The 25,947-nt window shown below is 39.4% G+C and overlaps 1 protein-coding gene across 4 annotated transcripts in view; it reads left to right on the forward strand.

The window, feature by feature from the left end:
* Nucleotides 1–985: 985 nt before the first annotated feature.
* The window catches only part of LOC124555391 (bone morphogenetic protein receptor type-2), a 350,813-nt gene continuing 325,851 nt past the window's right edge, over nucleotides 986–25,947 (forward strand). For 2 of the 4 annotated variants that reach the window (XM_047129287.1, XM_047129285.1), the window contains exons 1-3: nucleotides 986–1,347; nucleotides 4,430–4,616; nucleotides 14,325–14,422. In XM_047129287.1, the coding sequence (XP_046985243.1) occupies nucleotides 4,535–4,616; nucleotides 14,325–14,422 (180 nt within the window). In that variant the 5' untranslated portion in view covers nucleotides 986–1,347; nucleotides 4,430–4,534. The remainder of the gene's footprint in view (nucleotides 1,348–4,429; nucleotides 4,617–14,324; nucleotides 14,423–25,947) is intronic. The other 2 variants (XM_047129286.1, XM_047129288.1) reach the window with 2 other exon arrangements.

The following is a 25,947-nucleotide window of genomic DNA, read 5'->3' on the forward strand; positions in this document are numbered from 1 at the left end:
CAGTCTGCTCGTCCTGCTGATTGGTATACAGATGTTCTCTAGGTCAAGGGCTATCCAAAATAATTGCCCCTTCTCTCTATGATCAACAGAACTCGAGATATGACCCCCTGAAAAATCATATTTTTGTGAGTGACTTTTTGGAACATGTTGGTATCATACACTGTCAAGCATGCATCAATATCTGTAATGTACCTGACAAGTGCTATAGTATTGTGTTGAATGGTCAAAGGACAATTAAATAAAGAAGCATACATAAATCAGTTCTTACTCAAATTCCTAATTGTTGATTATACGTTATTAAAATTGTTAAAAAATTTAATTGACAAAGATTAATTGAAATTAATTATAAAACTGTCTAGACCGCAAGTCGTGTTTATTAATAGCTGACTGGCTTAGATCATTACATGATCATTTGCTGAACTTCAACCAAATCGACGGACAATAAGTCAATGGCTGTGCATGGAGCAGGAACTGCTGAATGACTGTTAGTCATGACTATTAGTCATACAGTGGTTTCTGCCCCATGCATGGCCATTGTCTATCAGTATGGCTGAGGGTCTGAAGATGATCATGTGATGATCGAAACTGAGCATCTTTCAATAAACGGGCCTTGTGATTCAGCCTGTTTCATAATTAATTTCGGCTCACTGATTTTATCCAACATTATTATCAAAAATATATTTATAAGTTGTAAAATCAACATGTAAAAATATTTTCTGTCGATCATCTTGTGTATAATATATGTATCCGAAAAAAGATTTAGATAGACACGTAAATAAATGAATACCAGCAATATATTGATCTCTCATTTGTGGTTGTGGCGCCAAACGGCTGGTGTCACGGTGACTATCAATGGCGCCAATATTGAATGCAAGCTGCAACCAGCCTTTTGAGGTGTAGCTATTCTGTGGGAGTGGGTATCGTTGGAAACTCTTTGAGCGCTGGGCGGAGTCTTGTTTTACACCGCAGACTGGATTGATGGTGGTGGTGGTGGTGGGTCGTTAGTGCAGAACACGCAGCGGGGTGAGGGAGGTTGTGTATTGATGGCAGGGTGTCGTCGGACCGCAAGTGCTCATATAGTGACTGGTTGTGAAGAACGAGTGTTTTGTTGAAAATTATGTTGCTCAAGAGACTGCCTTTGATGTGAACTTTGGTATTGTTTACGGACTAAATGTCATTTGTTATAAGGTTATGCATCTGACGTTTGAGTGCATCTCCACTTTGTAATTAACGAAACAAAACCTCTCTACTCAGTGAAGGATACGGCTTACCTGGACCAAACGATAGCTTTTAACTTACGTTTTACTACATACGTTTGGACAGTCTGCCGCTGCCATATAACGATCCGTAAGTTCACTGTCAACTTTTCACTGCTGTCATCGTAACTAATTTATGGGAGAAGCTTTTCTCGATTTTTAGTGTTCTTGCTCCCAATTTTGATGAATATAGTTATATTTACTTACTTGCCTGTAAAGAACTGTGTTCATTCGTCGAAATAGTTGAATCATTATGCAGTGACAAGTACTTATTGACGTTTCGTCAAGCAGTCGAATCTAAAGCGTTACCAAGAACTCTTTTGAATTTTCAGTGAGAATAAGAAATGAGGAACCATTTTTTAAAAATAAGAAAACTAATATTTAGTTCCCCTTATTGCTTGTGTCGTAGCATATATTATATCGTGTCAATTTGGTGAAGTGAGCTGTAGCGTGTACCCCAAACGCTGAAGAAAAAAAATCGTAACTTTGACATATGTACTTGGTAGACATCAATGTTGTTTGGGCTAGTGTATTGACAGAGTTAGCCTGTGTAGCCTGTACCCCAGTATCGCCTATGTGACGGGTGACAAGTTAGCGTAGGTTTAAAAAACTGAATTTGTCTGTTTCAGGTTTGTTAATTTCTTCAAAAATATTGGAAATTTCCTCAATGGGCTCCCATAAAATTTAAACAGCTTATTGATAGATAAATATTTATCAATTAGTTTACAATAATTGGTTGGGGAAGGGTCTTAAAGTGGAATGTTACATTTTGAGAAAAAATTATTATTATTATTTTTCAAGACAAAGTAATCGATAATATGTATTGTGGGGAGCTAGTGATCGAATTGCAAAAAAACTGTGATCGGCGCTCTTTGTTATTTAACATGGATTATTAGTGATTAGTCAAAAAATATATTTCGTGGAGGGCGTATATTTTGCACCGTGTGGCATAATTTGTTATTGTGTGCCTTATCTAAAGCATATTGTATTTGTAGATGAATTCTCTTTGAAATTGGTCGATAGCAATATGTGCGCACATTTGGTCTATAATACTGCCCCTGGTTATTGTGACACACAAACAAAAGGTAGTCTGCCAAATATGAGTTGTATTAATGTTGTTGTACATAGGATTATGTCGCTTTGCTTTCTGCTCTGCCTTCTATATAGAGTTGTGCTCCATCATTATGCAATTTAGATTTAACACCTCATAGTGCAGTGGGTTTGGTTCTCCACAGGTATCTGAAAATGTAGGCCCATAGACTGTGACTAATGTTGCAGCGTGTTGCACTATATTAATGATGGCCTTGGGCAAAACTAGATTTCCCTCGAATTTTCCTTTAATTTATTGATTATTTTAGTGTGTTTAAGTGCTTCCCAAAAGTAGCCAGTGGTACTACTGACCCTGTAAGCTTACATTTACTCTTTTGCACTCAATGAAGTTACCAGCTTTGGTACTAAATCATTTGAAAACATTTTTAGTGGCTATTACAGCAACTCTGTAGTTCACTAAAGTCTTTCTATATTGTGTTTGATAAATGGCTGACTGTGTCATTCACACCCACACTCAGTTGCCTACAGTCTGATCGTATAGTGAGTAGAAAGCTTCCATTTAACAAACCTGACTGTAATGAACTGTCAAATCTTTAGGTACTGGTGTATCATATGTTCAGCATCTATGGTATCTTTTGGTGAAATTAGTGGTCACAGTTGTGTATTTAGCAACATGTGAGTTGATTTAAGTGCAGGAGTTACCACTTTCAAAAACTGTAAGATTTTTTTTATAGATGTACTGCATCTTATGCATGTTATTCTGTGTTCAGTGTAGACTAATTCAAAAGTTATGTATTGGACCTCCCTTGCATTTTTCGATATGGCATGGACATAAACATTAGGCTTAGTTACTGGTCATTTTGTTACCACAATGAGATTTTCTGCTTTCACATTTGTAGGCTTTGCCACCTTTCAATCTGTCAGCTTCCAACGCAACCTAGACATTTTAAATTAATTTGAGGAGATTAGTTTTTATGCATTTGAGGAGCTAATGCATTACTCAGTATATTTATTTATTTGTTTGGTTACAAAAATAGGTTTGAAGATGGATGCACATACCTTAAAGCAGTTATTGCTTGAGTAAGAAAGTACTGGTAAACATTTATAGAATTATGCTGTGCTGGAGCTCAGTCTGTCACAACAACAAAGATATTTTTTTTTGGGGGGGGGGGGGGGTGTTGGATCCAGTAAGTAGCTTTAGCCAGAATAGCAGTTATCTCCCATGATTCGGTAGAACTGGAACATCAGACAACTATACATATAAGTGTGACATGACAACTGTCACAACACACTTTGAAATGGTATAGGCCTATCTAGGAAGTTCCAATACGAGATTCCATAATATGTTAATCGTCGAGTAGTAGCAATTTATGTGTAATATATTAAAATTAGCCTTGGAAAAACTGTGTGTTACTATTTACATTACAGGACTTTGTTTTTGTTTCCCTGTGGAAAAGTATGACTTATAGACCACAGGAATGCTTAGCAGTGATAGAAACTAAGATTATTAGTTTGGCAAGAGTTTTTCTGTCACTGCATGCCAGCATATTTGACAGTTTCATTGTGGTCTGTTGTCTTAATAAATTATCTATCAGAGCAAATGCAGTGTCAAGTTAAAATGAGACCTATCAAAATGCCTTTTTGTCTACTCGTCTTATCTGCTGTTTCCAGAGGAGTACGAACAAAATTACTATGTTTTGTGTATGTACAAAAACCTATAAAATTTTAATTCAAGTAACTCTCTTCCATCTCTGAATATTAAAGTTTAAGGTCCAAAATTAATTATACAGTACACCCTGTGTAAAAACAGTGAAGGATGGCAATTGTTTTATTGGTATTTTTTCATTTTAAAGTAATTTGAGGAAATTAGTTTTCTAATTTGAGGAAATTAGTTTTTATGCATTTGAGGAGCTAATGCATTACTCAGTATATTTATTTATTTGTTTACAAAAACAGGTTTGAAGATGGATACACATACCTGAAAGCAGTTATTGCTTCAATAAGAAAGTACTGGTAAAAATTTATAGAATTGTCTGTTGACTTTCAGATTTCTGTCAATACTTGATCAATATACTCAGAGATGAGCAAAAAATTTGTAAAATTAAGTCATTTCATTGCTGCAGGTTTTGCAACACTCTATAATGGAAAGAATATAGAGATATATTATCATGGGATGCAGATCTGCAAATTCTGAGCATCTGCTGCATTAACTTTTATGATGCCATTACATGGAAGAGACCATTTCTGTTGTTAATAAAATGGGTATTATTACCACAGCAGTTGCACTTCTTGTACTGAATTATGCTAAAGGTCTGTACATTTCAAGGTATTGGCAGTTTAATAAGATATATGTTAATTCATTTCCATAGTCAGATGTCTATGTGTAGATTCCAGCTAATTGTATGCATAAATTGTATCAGCTTATTAATTAAGTGTACTTGAAATTTGGTAATATTGATTAAAATATTGATTGATGCATGCAACAACTTGTTTAAAAAATTACTTTTCTGATCAGTAAGAATTTAATTGATAGCTATGAGAAGTATTCATGGACAGTGTAAATATAGGATGTTGTTTCTTAATAAGAGGAACAGTAGTTCGTGTATCCTTTGCTTCTGGTGGTGGTCTGCCCAGTTCAGTCACACTGTACATATGTAAATTCCATCACTTCCATGTATAAATGTGTTTTGTTGTTAAAGCTATGTATAATGGGTCTTGAATCCCAAATATTAATAAAGGATTACGTATGTAACTCAGTGACTGAAAAACTGGTGAAAGCATGTTTTACAAAGTAATTTGCCTTTTTGAAGGTACAGAAGCCATGTTGGCTTTTAGTTTAATACAGTGACATACAGTCTGATGGTCAGCAGGGGAATGCCTTCCTCTCTTTCTCTTTGTGGACAAATTTTCTTAGCTGGGATAACTCGAGCACACTTTCACTACCAAGACTGAAATGAATTCCAGCCTCAGCTTTGTTGATTATGGGAGTTGTAGTTGCACATAGTTTCATTGGATGTTTATTTTGTAGTTGTAGTAGTTCTGTGGGGTATTGTGGTTAAAGTTTGTAATTTTTTTCTCCATCTTGGTTTGCATGAAGCAGGATTTGTCTGTAGATGTATTCGAAGGTGATGCTGAAATTTAGAAAGGAAAAAAAATGAAAATAAAGGCATTAAAAAAAGGCAAAGACAAGTAGGTAGTGTATCACCAAAGTGAGTGTAACCAGTTTTGGTGGTCTAGTGGTGGAATGGATGCCTGGAAACCTAAGGGCCCCAGGATCAAATCTAGTTTGGACTGTGAATTTTTTTCATTCTGCTTTTAACCTAAACTTTACCCCTCAATGATGTGAAGATTCAGCAAAATAACATGGGATTTGGAGCCAACAGTAAACTGTAGGTCCCCTTTCCCTGCTAAGATTACTGGAGTAACTTAGGGATGTACAAGTCACCAAAGGCTTAAAACAGGCTGTTGAGCCGTATGAAATCATCATCATTGTGATTGTGAATAAAATAAGTATGTGGTGTTTGTGTTCTCTCTCTCTCTCTCTCTCTCTCTCTCTCTCTCTCTCTCTCTCTCTCTCTCTCTAACGTATTTAAATGCCCGCTATACGTATGTTTACATCAGTTTTTGAAATTGGTGACTTAAAAGATTTATCAAATACAGTGACCACAGATGAATGAACTTTTTATAATCTGCAAATAAAATAAGCAAAATAAGTTCATAATGGCTGGTGCAAGAGACTGATTGAATTTATGCTCATAAATAAAACACAATTGTTTTAGTTAGTTGGACATCAATACATCTGAAGTTGGTAAAGTTGTGAGGTTCCATATCCTTGGAAACTGATTGTGTCATTCATTGACAATATAAGATAAAAAGCAATTAGCAGCAGATTTTTAATTAACAAGTTTCAAATCTGGGTCACAGTTGTAAGAAGTTTTTAAAAGTGTGTAGTGATGTAATGTCCATACATTTAGCATGCTGCATCCTCATTTTTCTAAATAGAATATGCTCTGAACTGACTCTTCTTAAAACAAGAGAAATAGGCTTTAACCATGGAATCTCCAGGTTGGAATATCAACAATGCAAGGAAAAGATAGATGGCTATATGCTGTAAAGATGACACTTAAATTGCATACCTGCACAGGTAAAAGATGCTGAAAGAAATATTTCCTAAAATGACTGTCCCTTGTCATGATCTTTCCGTACTTGTCCTTTGACAAGATTTAGTCCTCTAGATTGAAATTTCAACCACATCAAAGAGAAAAATAAATGATATGAAATGTGTGTTTCTTCTTAGTCACATTGGCATAGAATGTTTCTCCCAGTAAAGTCACTTCTGCATTTGGATGCAAGTTCTTAGTCAGTTGCTTTAATGTTGAACAAGACGCTTTATAATTTTCCCAATTATGGCCGCTATGTACCCTGTAGATATAACCCCAGCCATAAAATTTTTTGGCTACCTATTTGAATATATTTGTTGTCGAAGCTTTGAAGTATCAGTCTGTTGGAGGTGGTATGTCTTGCAGCTGAAGCATCTGAAAAAAAAGTTCAACCACAGTGTAATATGGAAATTAGAATGAGATCTACTTGTACAGTCTCGAAGTACACCAACTAGTGACTCGTGGGAAAAGTCATGATAAATCAGAAAAAATTTCAAGAGCAACCAGATATCAAACCAATACAAAGTAATTATTTCATATTTTGTCCTACAAAGAAACTATACATCATTAGTCTTGTAAATGAAAATAAACTTATGTAGGCTGCAGCCATATTGAGGACAAACTTAATGATTTGTTGTAAGCGAAATTTCCCTAAATTTTTAAGGCAGCAGGAGAGCAGAGGGAATGGGTAATGCAACGAAACTGTACAGAGTGATATACACACCTGTACCCATGCGCACCTGAGAGAGGGGCCAAATTTTGTCACTTCCAATTCCAAATGTTTTGTAACAGATTGTGCTCATTAAATGATATTCATGGAACATTGTTGCTGAATTTCATTCCGTAATTGTTTGAAACGCATGCCTTTCTTATGCCAAAATCATGTTTGTGTGCAATGTCAGGTGTCCATCATACAACATATAGTTGGTTGTAACTCGAGAAACACTGTCTGAAACGAAAGATTGTTTGAATTGTAAACGATAGTGCCATGCACCAGATGATAGAATTTTTATGAATTTGACAGTACGTTTGAAGATTACTTGAAAACAATAATACTGAAGTAGAATGAAAGACAGTTCATTCCCACACTATAGTATACAGATTTCACTGTAACTTGAATAAAAGAACACAGCAGCTTTTCAGCAGGAGAGTCATCAAAAGATCATTACAAAGCAGAGAGCAGTGCTGTGAATAGCTAATATGTAGTGCATAGACAGGCAATAGTGACAATCCTTATGAGCATTCAGACATCACAGTTAATAAACAAGATTACAGTTAATTAGCAAATTTTACAAGTAATTGGCAGTAGCTCCAAGTGTATGTGACACTACAGGATACGGAACTCCTTACTTTGCAGAGATTTACCATCCAACTGTTACTGGTAATTGCATTGCTAGTTACTGATAACTAATACCTGAAAATGATGCTGTTTCAATCTCATATCACTATGAAATGAAATGATTGTATGGCATTATTGGCTGGGAGACTCAGCCGCCTCGGCCATCCTGATTTAGGTTTTCCGTGATTTCCCTAAATCTCTCCAGGCAAATGCCGGGATGGTTCCTTTGAAAGGGCACGGCCGACTTCCTTTCCCATCCTTCCCCAATCCTATGAGACCGATGACCTCGCTGTCTGGTCTCCTCCCCCGAAAACAACCCCAACAACCCAACTCAGCCGCCTAGGGCAAGTCTTTTTATTTGATGCCACTTCAGCAGTTTGTACATTGTTGATAATAAACATAACACCCAATCCCCAAGTGGATAAAATCTCTGACATGGTCAGAAATTGAACCTGGGATCCTCTCATCTAGAGACAGCAATACTGACCACTGGACTAACAGTTGTGGGCCAACATCATTATTATTACTGCTCATAGTTCTCATTCAGTTACAGAGAGAAACTTGCTTCCTGACTCGCTTCCCATGCCATGCGGTTCCATTTATAGTGACATCATTGGTAGGACATCAAGCCTCAATCTGCCTTCTCTAACTAAGATGAAAATATAAGAGAATTATATTTCAGAGCATGACTTTGTCCACAGTTAACTGATAGACTGGGTTTTGCTGAAGGTTATATAAATTAAATGGAACTGGGAATGAATAATGGAACGTAAGCATATAGCTGCAGCTTAGACATTAAAGTATCTTAGGGTATTGTAATTGAGTTCATATTTTAAGTGTTAAGGCTCTGCTTTTGGACCCTGAGGAGAGTTTGCACAGAACAAATGATTTGCAATACCAGGTGGTACACCCCCTGCGGGTCCAGGTGTCAGAATAGGCCCAAGGTATTCCTGTCTGTTGAAAGAGGCAACTAAAAGGAGAGTCACACGTTTCAGCCTTTATGTGATGCTCCCTTGTGGGGTTTGACGTCCATATTTCAAAATTCTTCCTGACAGCGAGCCAAATGGGGAAGGGCGCCTTTCATGGTACATTGAGTCCATCGTGCGCTGAGACTTTTCACATCCTACGTCAACGTGGATCTGCACTTCCGCACATTTTCCAGCTGTTGGGCGAGGTCACCCTCAATCTACTGTGCAGTATCGTTTTTTGCGCTGATGGTGGTAACAGAGTTTTTTTGCACCTGATTCCAGAACAGTAGCCGGTCCGTTGTGGTGGGGCCGCCATGTACCCTGTTGGTTGCAGCCCCCTGACTACACAGGGATTGCTCTGCTGATGCCTGCCCCGGTAACTCCCAACGTATGCCAAGGGGTAGATGCCCATCGCCCCAAGGCATTGGGACTCCCGGCAATGGCCATCCTGCCAGGTGGCCTTTGCTGCGGCTGGGTGGCTCCTGTGTGGAGGTTCCGTGGTTTGAGTGGGTGGCAGCAGGGTGGATGACACGCGATGAAGCGTAGTACATCGTCTCTTGCTGGTGGTCAAATAACAGCAGTCTCTAAGTGTTCACGGGCTCAATTAAATGCACAGAAGTACAACCCCAAATTGTTCTCTTCCCTGGCTGTGCCATGGGAGGAATGTCAGGCTAAGGATGGCAGCAACTCTTATTTGCCCTGGTACCTTGTATGTTTGAAAGCTGATGGGGGAATCTTTCATGACAATGAAGCCTCAGTTTTTTGTTGAACAAGTTTGCGGAGGTGGAGGGTTTGTCCAAAATGAAATCTGGGTCAGTCTTGATCAAAACAGCACCCTCTGTCCAGTCACGGGTGTTACTTGCTTGTGACAAGCTGGGGGATGTTTCTGTAACCATCACGCCCTGTAGTGGAACTGTGCCCCTTCAAACCCCTCTTGAAGCTGTGGCTGTCAGAAAAAGGACGAAGCAGGAAATAACTGTCTGCAATGTATATCTTCCTCCAGATGGTGCAGTATCCCTGAATGTATTAACTGCACTGATTGATAAACTCCCTAAACCTTTCCTACTTTTGGGAAATTTTAACACCGATGGCCCGTTGTGGGGTGGCACCATGGTTACTGGCCAAGGCAGAGGTGTCGAAACTTTACTGTCTCAGTTTGACCTCTGCCTCTTAAATACTGGGGCCACCACACATTTTAGTGTGGCTCATGGTAATTACTCAGCCATTGATTTATCGATTTGCAGCCCAGGACTTCTCCTGTCTATCCACTGGAGAGCACATGACGACCTGTGTGGTAGTGACCACTTCCCCATCTTCCTGTCACTGCCCCGGTGTCAGGTCCACGCCTGCCCAGATGGGCTTAAAACAAGGTGGACTGGGAAACTTTCACCTCTGCTGTCACTGTTGAATCTCCCCCACACGGTAACATCGATGTGATGGTTGAACAGGTGACTACAAAGATCGTTTCTGCGGCAGAAAACACAATCCCTTGCTCTCTAGGGTATCCCCGGTGAAAGGCACTCCATGGGTGGTCGCCGGAAGTCGCTGAAGCAATTACGGAGTTTCAGCGAGCTCTACAGCGCCATAAGCGGCACCATTCCCTGGAACACCTCATAGCCTTTAAACGGCTCTGTGCCCGCGTTCGCCAGCTTATCAAACGATGGAAGCAGGAGTGTTGGTCGAGATATGTCTCGACCATTGGGTGTCATACATCACCTTCCCAAGTATGGGCAAAGATCAAACGTGTTTTCGGGTACGAGACCCCAACAGGTGTCCCCGATGTTAACATAAATTGCATATTATCTACCTACACAAACGCGATTGCCGAGCACTTTGCTGAGCACTATGCTCAAGCCTCTCTGTCTCGGAGAATCACCTACCAGCCTTTCACACTCTCAAACAGTGGCTGGAAGGGAAAGTCCTCTCGTTCACTACACGCCACAGTGAATCCTATAACACCTCATTTCTAGAGTGGGAGCTCCTCCATGCCCTTGCACATTGCCTCAACACAGCTCCTGGGCCATATAAGATCCACAGTTAGATGATTAAACATCTCTCATCTGACTACAAATATCATCTCCTTGTCATCTTCAACCGAATCTCGTGCAATGGTGTCTTTTCACCGCAATGGTGGAAGAGCACCATCATTCCAGTGCTCAAACCCGGTAAAAACCCACTTGATGTGGATAGCTATCGGCCCATCATCCTCACCAACATTCTTTGAAAGCTGCTGGAACATATGGTGTGTGAGCGGTTGGGTTGGATCCTAGTCACGTGGCCTATTGGCTCCATGTCTGGGCGGCTTCTGCCAGGGTCACTCTACCACTGATAATCTTGTATCCCTCGAGTCTGTCATCCAAACAGCCTTTTCCAGTTGCGAACACCTGGTTGCCATCTTTTTGATTTATGAAAAGCGTATGACACCACTTGGCTACATCATATCCTTGCCACATTATAAGAGTGCGGTCTCCGAGGGCCGCTCCAGATTTTTATTCAAAATTTCCTGTCGCTTCATACTTTCCATGTCCAAGTTGGTGCCTTCCACAGTCCCCCCCCCCCCCCTCCCCACCCATATCGCATATCCAGGAGAATGGAGTCCTGCAGGGCTCTGTATTGAATGTGTGTCTATTTTTAGTGGCCATTAATGGTCTAGCAGCAGCTGTAGGGCTGTCCATCTCACCTTCTCTGTATGCAGACAACTTCCGCATTTCGTACTGCTCCACCAGTACTGCTCTACCAGTAATGACGATCCACTCACTGTAGTGGAGACCTATCGATTCTTAGGACTGGTTTTCGACGCCTGATTGACTTGGCTTCCTCACCTTCGTCTGCTTAAGTGGAAGTGCTGGCAGCACCGCAGTGGCTTCTGCTGCCTGAGTAACACCAACTGGGGTGCAGATCACTCTACTCTGCTGCAGTTCTACAGTGCCCTTGTTCAATCCTGCCTTGACTGTGGGAGTCTGCTTTATGGTTTGGCGGCACCCTCAGCGTTGCGTTTACTCGACCCACTGCACCACTGTGGCATTCGCCTAGCAACACAAGCTTTTAGGAGGAGTCTGGTGACCAGCGTCCTGGTGGAGGCCGGAGTCCCTCCATTACAGGTTAGGCGTGCACAACTGTTGGCCAGTTATGTTGCACACATTCGTAGTTCTCCTGTGCATTCGAATTACTGTCTCCTTTTTGCATCCACTGTGGTTCATCTCCCTCATTGGCAGCCCAGGTTAGGGCTTCCAATTGCAGTTTGCATCTGAACTGGAGTCCTTGCCTTTACCACCTATACTAAAGGTCCGTTCACGTACACCTCCATGGTGTACACCTAGGCCATGGCTTGGCCTGGACCTTTCAAATGGCCCTAAGGACTCAGTTCACCCCGCAGCTCTCCGCTGCCACTTCCTTTAGATTCTTCACATGTACCAAGGCCATGAAGTGGTCTACACAAGTGGCTCAATGGCTGATGATCACGTTGGCTTCACGTATGTCCATGGAAGACATACTGAACAGTATTCCTTTGCCCGATGGCTGCAGTGTTTTCACTGCTGAGCTGGTGGCTATATCTCGTACTCTTGAGCACATCCATTCGTGCCCTGGGGAGTTGTTTCTTCTGTGTACTGACTACTTGAGCAGCCTACAAGCTATTGACCAGTGCTACCCTCGTCATCCTTTGGTAGCGACCATCCAGGAGACCATCTATTCCCTGGAATGGACCAGTTGTTCAGTGGTGTTTGTCTAGACCCCAGGCCACGTCGGCATCCCAGGCAACGAACTTGCTGACAGGCTGGCCAAACGGGCTGCATGGAAACCGCTTATGGAGATCGGCTTCTCTGCAACTGACCTACATTCAGTACTAAGCTGCAGGGTTTTTGCGGCTTTGGGAGACGGAATGGCATAACCTCAGTATACTCACCAAACTGTGTGCCATTAAAGAGATTACGAATGTGTGGAAGACCTCCACGCAGGCTTCTCACAGGGAGTCTGTGGTTTTGTCGGCCCCGCATTGGCCACGCTTGGGTGACACGTGGCTACCTCCTGTCCTGTGAAGACCTGCCTCAGTGTCGGTGTGGCACCTGGCTGAAAGTGGCCCATATCTTGCTGAGCTGTCCTCCTTTGGCTGCCCTGCGATGCACTCTTCAGTTACTGGACTCGTTGCCATTAATTTTAGCTGACAATGTCTCATTGGCTAATTTAGTTTTGTTTTATATGCGACAGTGGGTTTTATCATTCTATATAAGTTTTAGCGCATGTCCTTTGTCCCTTTGTATTCTCCACTCTGATGCTTTTAGGCTGGATGTTTTAATGTGCTTCTCTCTGTGGTTTTATTTTCCTGTTTTGTCCATAGTAGTTTTGGTTCTCCTTCTGTCATTCTTCTGGTTCTTCCTTTCTCCTGTTATTTTGCTGTACGTATCCTTTCGTTTCTTTTTTCCTTTGTGTAGTTATTTTACTGGGAACAAGGCCATTTTACAAATCTACTTGAAAGAATAAAATTATCTTGCAGCTGGTACGCAGTTTTCCATCTGTGAATTTATTTGTGTTATATGTACACTGTATATGCAGTGCACACCTACTGTCAGTAAAATACAAGCAAATCATATGCTGTAGCTCTTTGCCCACCCTTTCCCATCCCTCTCCACCATAGTGTGCCCCCCCCCCCCACACAAAAAAAACAAAAAAAAACCAACTAGTTTATGGAATATTTGAATTTATATTATTGTATAAAATCTGGCATCATTCTATACATTCTGGTTGCTATGGGCCTTTGACTCTTATTCATGTAAACACTTCAGTCAAAGAACTGAAACTACTTAATGGAACACAAATTTTGGAAAGTTATGATGTAGATAAAATATTAAATATAAACAATGGACAGTAGATTTTTTTAAACACAGTTGATGGGTGTGTAGGTTGAATAAGACTAGCTTAAACAAGTTTATTTGAAGAATGTGCTGGTTCTTTTTACTCTCCAGTGACCCTATTTACTTTCTAGAAACTTATACCTTACTTGTGAATAGTCTGTTGCATGAACATTTATTAATTTTTGAACATTGATAACCTTTTTTGTTAATTATGTTAGTGATTATCAAATTTAAAGTACTTTAACAGCAGGTATATCTTACTAGTTAATAGCGCTTTTGAGTCAGCGATTTTTGCATGGAAAATCAGAGTGAGGTGATGCAGTGGTTAGCACACTGGACTCGCATTTGGGAGGAAGATGGTTCAAACACGTATCCGGCCATACAGATTTAGGTTTCCCATTATTTCCCTAAACTTCATCAGGCAAATGCCGGAATGATTCCTTTGAAAAGGCGTGGCAGACTTCCTTCTCCATCCTTCCCTAATCCCATGGTCCCATTAACCTCACTGTTTGGTCCCCTCCCCAAAACCAACCAAGCGATATACCATGGAAGATCGTACATTGCTGGCAACTCAGCTTGAGTGGAATCTGCTTGTCTTGTCTTTGTGCTGTAAACTTTGTGTCAGATATTGAATATCATATAAATTACCATTTCAATCACTAATCAGAATTTGCAGAATTTTTGTATCTTTTTCTCCATAGGTCACCAAGTATATGAATCCAGGATCTGTGCTGAGAAAAATGTTCAGATGCACCATGCACCTGATTCGCATGAATATTTGAGCACATTTAAAGCAGAGGTGAGTTCTGTGACAGTCATATAGCTTTCTTTCATAAATGCTTGCTTCAGTTAATATTGTCGAAGAATAGTTTAGCAGTCAATATTGTGTTAGACGATGCTTTGTTGGTAGTGCGGGAGTGTATATGGGACTGTAACAACAGCTTTCTGCTTGCCAATTGTGGGTAGTAGTGTCACAAATATATTGTTGTATTGGAACTTGAATTTTCTGAATGTAAGTTAGAATTAAGAACTCAAGAATTTCAGCTGTTTATTTTTTGTTTTGTAATCTTAATTTTGTTTGAGCAGTTATAATTTTTAGATTTTTCGAGCCACATAAGTCTTCTAGAATATCAACAATTTATGCTGTTATTAATGTTATTCAGTTGCTTGTCACTGATTCAGTTGGGAACACACTTTATGGTAAACTGTCTGTGTAACTGGTAGGAAAGATAACTGGTAATTACTGGATATGAGATCTGAATGTTAAGCAAACACTGTTTTTTCAAATGTTTTCTTCAGGTAATAATCAGCTGTGGATATGTTTTGTGAAATTCGTGACACTTGGTTGCATTCAAACAATTTATTATTTTGTTACTGGTCTCCATGCAAAAAACTGGTTAATGCAAGTCATATATCAGTTGTGTTGAACAATAAAGTCACATTAGTTGTCTAATTCAGGAATAATAATCCAGAGAAAAGTAATTTTTCCACATCAGCAACCTTCATCCTAACATTATTGGGTTGTGTAGAACCCTCTGTACATTATCAGGTACTTCTAGCATGTCATCTACAGATAAATGACATTAAAGTGAGTTTGCTTGATGAGTTAACACATAATTTTGTATCTAAACTAGCAAACCCAATATTGCTTCACAGTTGCTAAATGTGTATGTGAACTGGATATACATCCCTCTCTGTCCGTATCCTCTTTGTCCATTCCCCCCCCCCCCCCCCCCCAATCTACCCATCTCTTCCCTCCCTTCTATCTGACCTTAAGCCCTGCTTGTTGTTGTTGTTGTTGTTGTTGCTGCAAACGAAGCCTTGATGAGGAATTGAAGTACCTTAAACTCAAGTGGGCAAGTTGGTTCGGACCGTTGGTATATGAGATATGAGAGAGACCTCTCCAGCTTCGGGATCTGGGAGGATAGTAGCCTTAATGCCAGTATTTCACATAATGTTAGTGCGAGAGTGTAGGATTACAAAGTTCCAAACAATTCAGATTCCTTAGTAGTATTCTAATCATAAGACGATATGCCATAAATACAGCTTCTTTTCTGTAAAACTGATGGTGTGGAAGAAAACAATGTATTTACAATTTTTGTTTAAAATTATGTGTAAAAAGAAAGAATATATGTGGGGGAAACAATTTGTCTTATGATATACGTGCCAAGCAATCCTAATTAAAACTGCACGAAAGAAAATGAAACCACATATTTTCACAGCAAAGCATTTCCTTTCTCGTAGCTGCATTTAATAGAAAACCTTTTCATTGTTGTGTGGAAAAATGTATGTAGCCTATGTCTGTCTGAACATTTATTAGAGCATTGAGTAAAAATCTGAACTAAATCAGTCGAAGTTTTTGATACTTTTGGTAACAACTACTTATCTTTTTATAGTAGTATAGGTATAATTTTGTGGGGGGAAAATACATTAAGTATGACACAAAGGTGCTGAAACATGTTTGGGTTTGTGTGAAAAAACGGTGTTAAAATAACAAGTGGGGCCTCATGTCTTGTAATTTTGTCTGCAAACGCAGTCACTGCCAGAGTACCAAAACCAGATTGTGAATATAAGTCACAATAATAGTACCTAAGATATGATACATAAGATTGTTGGATGACTAACTTGCCTGCTCACAATTTCCGTTACCATGCGTTTTCGGTGCTATAGAATACTTATTATTCCTTGAATGGTATTCATTGACCATGCATATTGCAATATACAGGCGAAGTGTTGAATTTGTACCTCATGCTTTACTTTTCATTTGCAATTTCCAAACTGAAATTTAGCCGTGCCATGTTCTTTGCACTGTGTTAAATAAGACAAGAAGAAATAAGGTAACCACTTAAGGAAAATACTTGGTGGGAAAAATTGCAATTGAAGATGTAATAATCGTGCAGTAGATGTAACTGTCCAAAAATTTGTGTTAAACATACTGGAACAGAGGCAGGTTGTAGTGTTGATAGCAACTGGTGTAAACTGGACACTAAAACCCACATTGTTGTGTACAGTATGCACTTAATCCGAATAATTGCTTTGTCAAGAGGAACTTTCCTTAGGTGTGTGCACGCATCATATAAAAATGATGTGTAGATAGAATAAAAGTTCGTGCAAAAGCTGCAATTAGTCTTTTTGTTAGTGCATTGTGATGGAAAAGGTCAAAGTTAAATTTGATTATGATTTAGGTATTGTGCATTAACTGCTGGGATGATTCAGTTAGTGTGGTCTGGTTTGATTACCTGACATATTTCAGTTCAGCCGAGTTAGCGTTCCATCTCTGATGGCTATTGTGTAAATTGGAGATTAGGTTTAAGTTATTAACACATTTTGTGGAGATCAATACCCGCAATGCAAATTTCATTTGGAGAACCATCATCCAGAAGCTGTTTTGTCTTTTGATTTATGTATTGAGGGATCATGAGTCATATTGACGAAATGCTAATGTAAATGGATAAGAATAGTTTGAGATGCAGGATTTTATACAGTTTGTTGTTATAGGCATGGATATTCATTGAAAGGTCAGGTTACCATATCCTGGTTTTGATTCTTATTTTTTAACCTGTGAAGTTCAGAAACAAGAGGAACAGAACTGTACACAAATTCACCTAAAATGAGGGCGTTCTGAAAAGTAATGCCTCAAAATTTTTTGTAAAACTCTTAAAGCTTTTAAAATAAAACAATCATTAACATTCTACATCATTGTTCTTCATGTCTACATATTTATTTCTCAACATATTCACCCTGATGGTAAAAACATTTCTCCCAACAAGAGACCAGTTTGTCGATACTGTTAGCGTAGAATGTTTGCCTTTGTTGACGGAGTGACAACCTCACTTCTGTTTGCACCATTTCATCACTATCGAATTGCAGTCCTCAAAGATGTTTGTTAACTTTTGGAAACAGGTGAAAATCGGATGAGCCAAGTCAGGGCTGTATGGAGTATGATAGATGACAATGAGCACGAACAATCCTACATCGCACATTACTGATGTTGATATAATCATCACTGTACATATTTTTCTCTTCTGTGAATTTTAATTGGAGGCGCATTTTCTGTAGTTAGGAAATAAATTACAGCACGTTGTTTCCCACCCGCCGACATTGTGCCATTACTCATAACCATGTTAACGTGTTGCAGTTTGGAGCCCTCTCGCTGCAGGGGGTTGCAACTAGCATCAGAGAAGTGCGAAAGTTAGCTGAATAATATATGTGTTATACCTTAACAGATATTGAGATCAGAATAAAAAATTTGGAGGCATTGCTTTCCCATGCCCTCAGTTATATTAGGGTCAAGAATTTTGACCTTCTTGCAGAACCTACATTTACCTTGTGTTATGCTCAACTCTGATAAATATATCTGATGGGATTGTCTTCAGGCAACAAAAATGTTTGGTTGTTGATTTCACTTGCCTGTAGTGTGCAGCCCACATTTTTCAGCTTGTGTTGGTATATTGCAGGTATAATTAAGGTAAGTGGGTTTTGTTCCTGTGTAATATGTGAGAAAGTTTAGAACAAACTTGTTCAAAAATGTAAGGTTTCAGTATCTGTTGTGACATTCAAGGAACTTTGTACCCAATTGGAGCATGCAATTAAATGTTTTTTGAAAAAAAAAAATAATAATAATTGTTGCCACAGAACACTTGTTCTCATTTGTGTGTTTTAATCTTCTTTAACTGGTTAATCTTAATTTCCCTTCTGTCACTCATAATGAACAAATAGCCATTATATCATGTCCTGTAATATAAAAGTTATTGCTGGTATTCAGTGCACAATTAGAAACTACATGATACACAAGTAGAAGAGTTATTCTATTCTATCCTAGATTTCCCATTGTCGGAAATGTGGGACTTTTTCAACTGAAAAGTTAGATGGCATACATTGTTGAGTGAGTGTGCAACTGTTCTCATCCCACCCCACCCAACCCCATTCCTAACCCTACTTTATTTGTGCAATGAAAAGCTATCTTTTCTTTGGAGTGGAAGTAATTAAATTTCAGGGATGACTTACCGGTTCCAGGAAAATTTACACTGCATGATCACATGAACATACATTCAGTGCCTTTTTATTTTAGTTAATTTTAAGATGGGCTCTCTTTTGACTTATGCATGGAGCAGTGGTTTTCCCATTTGACAAATGCTGTCAGATACATCTATCGAAATATTTTGAGAACCATCAGTTGTTTTTTTTGTCAAGGCAAAGCTGTAGTATTTGTCAAGAGTTTGTACAGCTACTTAGCACCTGTGAACCTTTAGATTTCTTTTGATCCCTCCTTATAGCCTGATATGATTAATATTATAAAATAATATGGTTATAGTAAATGGTATGTTTGCAACCTATTTTACTGTGATTTTTGCAGATTTTCTTAATCCTGAGTAGGATTCTAGTGTATCATGAAACCAAAGAGAACTTTGTAAATAAGTATGTAAAGGTCTGTATATAATGTAGTTGCTGTTCTAGACTGATGTGGTAACTTTCCATTTGTTGAAATTCCATGTAGAATTGCTGGGCAGTATTTGATTATAAATATTTAGGGATGTTTTGTTGGCTGATGTGTTGCAAACACTCTTTAAATCATTCTTTGAGGAGCACAGAAGTTATTGAAGTGTAACCACTTTTTTCTGCAATACAGTGATTAGCATCAGAAGCTTTTAATGCAGCAGCTTTTGAGTTACATTTAGGGATTGAGAACAAAATTTGCAAGTCACTAATTATGTAAGTCTCATCGCATTCAAGGAAATGAATGGTTTTGTTTAATTGGCAGAAATTCGTAAGCTGTAGCAAATGTCTGTCGTGAAGACAGCATACAAAACTCTACTGCTGTCATGTACCACCACAAGGATTACTGCAAGTAGTGACGTGAATCACAGGTGCGTCCAAGAAGTACTTGCATATCATTTTTTAAATCAATCTGTACAGTAAAGCACAAATTTCTTGTGCAAGGTAAGAAATGTTCTGCAGTGCTGTACTCTCAAAGTGCTACTACCTCTCCTGGTAGCTCAACTCCACTTGCTTTGATAATAACAAATTATATTAGGTTGATGCATAAGTTCATAGTGTTTTTCCGCAAGTTTAATAAACACAACAGATACATATAACAAAGACTAGTAATCAGTAATATATTCTCCTTCACTGTTTACAAGTCTGTGAATGCTGGGGTAACTTTTTGATTCCACGACTAGAAATCGCATGGTTTTGAAGGAAGAACTTGTTGAGGCATGTTCAGAGCTCATTGTCATCTGGAAAGGAAGTCCGTTGAAGGTTGTTGGATAGTGTGTGGAACAGACGAAAATGTGAGGGCACAAGATCAGGTGAATAAGAGGAGTGTGGAATGACTTCCCAACCCAACTCCTGTGTAGTGTTTTTGTTATCCTCTCAGAATGCAGGTGGGTGTTATCGTGGAGTAGCGTCAGTTCACACAGTCTTCTTGGTCATTGTTCTCGGATAGTGTCTGCAAGATGTCTCAGTTGTTCACAATAAATGTCAGCAGTGATAAACCTCGAGGAGGCAATTTGTAGTACACCATACCATTGCTGTTCCACCAGATGCCTAAAATTTTCTATTAAGGGGACTTGCTGCTTTCTTTTCCTTGTGTTGTCATAAAGACACCATTTCTCATCACCAGTAATGATACAGGATAGATCTTGTTCATGAGCCAACTGATGAAGAGCGAGAAGTGGTGCACATATGGCCGCCACTGATTTTTGTGATTTTTCGTTTTAGAGCCGATTTTTGAATCTTCCCCATTACATGAAAAAGTCACACAATGGTGGAATAATCACAGTTAATCACATCTGCCAGTTCTCGAGTATGCTGATGTGGATCACTGTGGATTAATGTGTTTAAACATGCATCATCAAACCCCAAAAGTCTTCCTGAATGTGGAGAGTCACTAATGTAAAAACAACTCTCTGTAAAACTAGAAAACAATTTTCTTGTCATGCTCTGTCCAATGGCATTATCCCATACATGACACACATATTTCTGGCTGCCTCTGCCTCTGTTAGACTGAAACAGAAGAATACGTTGGAAATGTTCAGACTTCTCAATTTGGCACTCTATTTTCTAGCATCCATGACCCCCCTCGCTGTCTTCGTATGACAAAATGTAAATTCAAATGGCAGCAGTGAATGAAGAGTAAAAAATGAAAATTGACAAACCCATGGCAATGGGATTACCAAGATGTAAAACAAAAATGTTACAAAATTTTTGCACCAGCCTAATAATTAGCTGAACATTGATTGATGCAGTGAAAGTAAGCTCTTAATATACATTCTAGAAAAAGTTTCCAGGCAAAATGTTACTTTTGTTGACACTTTTTCTTGACGTGGAAGGGTAATGTGATCCTCTGAACTAGTTTGTTTTAACTGATTATGCACATAATTTGTGAGACAGTGTAGTTTATCAGATGCTCCGTTTGGAACAGTTCTTGGATTTTACCACTAGTTCTTTCATTAAAGGACTTGAAGTTCGTCACCGTATGCTGAGATGGCCCGTAGGTGACAGAAGTCTGCAGTGAAGCAGTTTTATTTTGTCTGTCACCTTTGCTTCACTGTAATACAGCATAAAGTGTTGGATTATTAGCTTTTGTGCACCCTTAAAACTGATATCCTTATCCATATTATTTTATTGCATCTTACAGTGTGCCATATTGCGTTTGAGAAAACCTGCGTTGTTGAACTGAGCACTGTCACAAGTCTAGTTAAGGACATGAGTTATGCAGTCTTTTTGGCTTCATAACTGTAACAATTTTACATTGTGAGATGGACTTAAGTGCTCCACTCAGAACTCATCAGAATTCCTTTATTTAAAAATTACTCCCAAGTGGCAGCAATTGTTCCCTAAGAGACAGTTAAAAAATCGATACAGGCCACATACATGCATTTACTGCTCATTGATACATAGTTACTATTAATTTGAATTCACTTTTGAATGATAATTTTTGAAACTTCTATAGATATTCCCAAAACGTGAGATAATGCTGCTGAGTTAGTGGTTAAGGACACCACGCAGTGAAGGCCATCAGTCTGCTATTCACTCCCCAGGACAAAAGCAGTGTACCCAACCTGTCAGTGTATAGAGTAAAAAAGTGTTCTGATGTTTGTGTTGCATGTACCTGAGCCGGAATATGGGAACCAGCCTGGTATTCACCCAGTGGGATGTGAGAAACCACATCAGTGCTGGCCGGCATGTCGACCACTCATTGTTAATCCACCAGGCAAATTCAGTCCAGAGCTGGCATACCTCCCTGTTGCAGAAGCAACAAGTGTTAACATGTGCAGCTGCCTGGAAGGGTCATAAGGTTTCAGAATGGGAGATTTCAACATTGCACTACGTTTTAAACATGGAGGGGGAGTTGTTGAAGGAGAATGTGACAGTTATTTGGCATGATATGAAGGGTATAACGTGGGGATCAAAAAGTTTTTTCCTTGAATTCCAAACCAGCTAAATGTTGTAGCTGCTAGTGCACATGCTTGCTTGTTGATAATCCAGTTTCTCAACAACAATATGCTGCAGTGTTGTCAGGGAGACCTACGGAAATTCCATAGTTAGAAAACTAATTATGAAGGGACACTATTTTGTCATCTTTTCATTCAAGTAAACTTAACAGGGATTTCTGCCACTCCAATTCATTGTTTACATTCATGTAGTGTTTTTCAAAGTCACAATTTCATCACATTATTTTTCTTCACTCATTGCTGTCACCTGTCAGGTGGTGCCCAGTTTTGCACAGTGGACTGACTCTGGGTGGATAGGGGATCAAATTATGGCCTGGCCATTCCAGTTTTGGTTTTTGCTGTTTGGTTTAATCTTTCTCAATTGTAGCAATATGATTCCTTCAAGTAGGCTGTGAACAAATTCCAGCTGACTCCTTTGATTAATCCATTCCAAGCCTGTGCTCAGTTTTCAATACCCTCCTTGGTGATAGGACATTAAGTCCTAAACTTTCTTCGCCAAAAATGTCCTTTGTTTTTCATTTTTTTACCACTTTTAATATGTGATGACATGGTTTATGACACTTAATGAAGTTCAAAGTGCACAGCTGGAACTGATTTACATCATGACAAAGCTATTAGTGGATTAATCACATCTGAAGATATGGTTTGAACTGCTGGATGAAACTAGCAACCAACCAACCAACAAAATGAACTCAATAGACTATTCTTCCAGATTCATCAACATCCAATGTCAAAGCCTGCTTCAGATCCCATTTTTATCTGTATGAAAATGTATCTATTATGACTGAAAGGGAAGGAAGGACATTGGACTAAGTGTCATTTCCCTACATTCAGAAAATTCTAGAATGTATAAGTACAACATGTAAATTAGTGAAAAGGCTCTAGAATGAGGCACTGGTACTTGAAGTATTAGCAGCTAAACAAGCTGAACAACTACAAAAATGCAAAAAGCAAAGGAATATCTCTGTTGTGAAAAGGCATAATTTCGGTAACTCAAGAAAATATGGGGTCTCCTGTGGGGATATTAAAAATGTAGATGCCAAAGAATTGCTGAACGAATGCTCAAAATCAGGTGATGAAATGAGAGGTATCAGAAACATTATTGACCTAGTTGGCAGTGCCGTTATTATAATTTTTGACTCGCCACATGTCCTAGGATAAACTGAGGCAATCTTACCCCTCCTAATAGTTACTTTTTGTACCAAACACCGTGTGGTGTAATTGTTGCCCACAATATGGTAACACAACATTTCCATGTAACAGGTATGAACCATGAAACAGTTGCAGCAGGGTGGACCATGAGGCAAGGGGTGACATTCTCATTTCCAGAATTCTGTATCTATTGCTCCAGTGTTCATGCAGCATGGAGCCAGAACTACAAAACTTTTCAGCAAGAAATGGAGCCTGAAGCATCACCTAGTGAATACCTTACACTTGGATGGAGAAATTAAGCAAATCATTACACGCGCCCATATTTACTATTCACTCTTCAAAGTGCAAGAGTTTTGTGTTTCCAAGGTCGCCATATCTTTTATATGCTGACCAGTATTGTAGGCACAAATACAAGTAGTAGTCATAAAATTTTGATTATCAGATTGAAAAAATCAAAGTGCAGTTATGAAACTTGGTGACGGAATTAGTTCTCCTCTACATATTCAACCTCCAATGTTACACATTTTTCCAAATGATGTATGATTCAACAGAGACTTTATTTGTAGAAGTCTGCATTTTGGTTGTTCAATAAATGTTAAACCTTGAAAATTTTGTCAGCGTCATTCCAAAAATTCCTAGCAGGCAACAGTTCTGTCACCTAAGGAAAGAGGAAGATATCAGTGTGTGCCATATCAGAAGAATATGGGGTAAGACAAAAAATAACTGAAATATAGAGAATGTGTGACTGTGTTCTGTGTAGAATGAACTGGTTTGTTGACATGGAGCAAATCGCATGCCTGGACAGCTTACTGCAACGTTTCGTCAGGAAGTCACCCTTAATCTCATTAGGAGATTTCGATAATATGCCCCTTATAAGCATAATCTGTTAGCATCACAACATGGCAGTCTCAAAAAACACTTGGCATCACCTTGCTAGATGGTGGTCACATCACTGTCTTTCTTGGTGGTAGTGAATCCACAAGTTGCTTTGCTCCTTTTCCACGGGATCATAATACACCCTGCCCTCATATGTCGTGATAATGTAACTAAAGAAGTAATCTAGCTGGACTCACTGAGTTGGAACATTTCTGGTGGTGCCTCAGATTGGCGGGCATTTGGAATGGAAGTGAGCAGTTGAGGAACCTAGCACACACACCTTTGTCATGTTCAAAATGTCATGCAAGATGTTGTAAACTGATCTGTGACTGATTTAGTTTCACTTTTTCCACTATTGCTTCAATTTTGTTATGCCAATCTTACAGCACCAGGGTCTCCACTTTTCTTGTGAATCTCAGTTCTTCACAGGTAGATGGTCTCCCACTTCGTTTGTAATCATTCAAACATTGGAAGTGTATGTGTCACTTCACTACTGCCATATGATGATGCATAGCTGCCATGCCCTTCCGTCAACTCAGTATGGATTGTTGCGGTGGTGTTCCCCTTCAAATACAGTAAAAAACTAAAACGCAATACTTCACTTCGTCAGTGAGATGTGCCATTTCGTTATGGCTCCTTTAGTGGTGTGCTACAGTACCGTAGTGTGGGGATTCGTTGTGTACCAAGATTACAGTTGGGTATCTCCATCCGAACAGGCCTTGAAAGGCCCAATGGTACTGACCGGCTGCCGTGTAACTTTAGTTTTCAAATTAATGATTAAAATTTCGGTTGCCATTCATACAGGTACACGCAAATGCTTCTGTAAAGCAACCAATACTTCATCTCCATTAACAATGAAAAACATGCAAAAACGCCCATCAACGCCAACACTATTACTGTAAGGAAAACATCTACCAACATTGTAACTGAAAGGAAAACTCGTAGCAAATAAACAAAAAAACATGAAAGGGAAGATCCAAATCAATTTCATACTCTTCTCGACTGATGAATCTGAAGTGGACCTATCAGTTGAGGCAATAGTTTGTCAAGCGTTGGAGAGAGAACGGATCAGACCCTCCTCTGAAGTCTCAACTGTGCTCTCTGTGAAACCTCACCACCAACAGAGAGACACACAGAAAAACCTGACCAGCAAAATGTGTTCCTTAGTATAGTGGGACTTGAATTGATTAAAATCACATCTGGACAAGCTGCAACTACTACCACAGCGAATGCATTTTTGTCATGCCTCCAAGAGACTTTCTAAGGACATAGGCACAATTGTCCTGAAAGGTTCCATTACTGCCCAAAAGGTTTGTTGGTAGAATTCTAAAGCTGGTGCAGCGATCATTATTGTTATCTCACCTATACTCTCCCTGTCACAAACTGTCAAGCAGTCGCAGTAATTTTGTTTGGGCCGTATAGGATAATACACTATTGGCCATTAAAATTGCTACACAACGAAGATGATGTGCTACAGACGCGAAATTTAACCGACATGGAGAAGATGCTGTGATATGCAAATGATTAGCTTTTCAGAGCATTCACACAAGGTTGGCGCCGGTGGCGACACCTACAACAAGCTGACATGCGGAAAGTTTTCAAACCGATTTCTCATAGTCAAACAGCACTTGACCTGCGTTGCCTGGTGAAACGTTGTTGTGACGCCTCGTGTGAGGAGGAGAAATGCGTACCATCACGTTTCCGACTTTGATATGGGTCGGATTGTAGCCTATCGAGAGACCATGGCTGCGGTTACCCTTGACGCTGCATCACAGACAGGAGCGCTTGCGATGGTGTAATCAACGACGAACCTGGATGCACGAATGGCAAAACGTAATTT

The sequence above is a fragment of the Schistocerca americana genome, chromosome X, assembly GCF_021461395.2.
Source record: "Schistocerca americana isolate TAMUIC-IGC-003095 chromosome X, iqSchAmer2.1, whole genome shotgun sequence".
NCBI classification, from domain to species: Eukaryota; Metazoa; Arthropoda; class Insecta; order Orthoptera; family Acrididae; genus Schistocerca; species Schistocerca americana.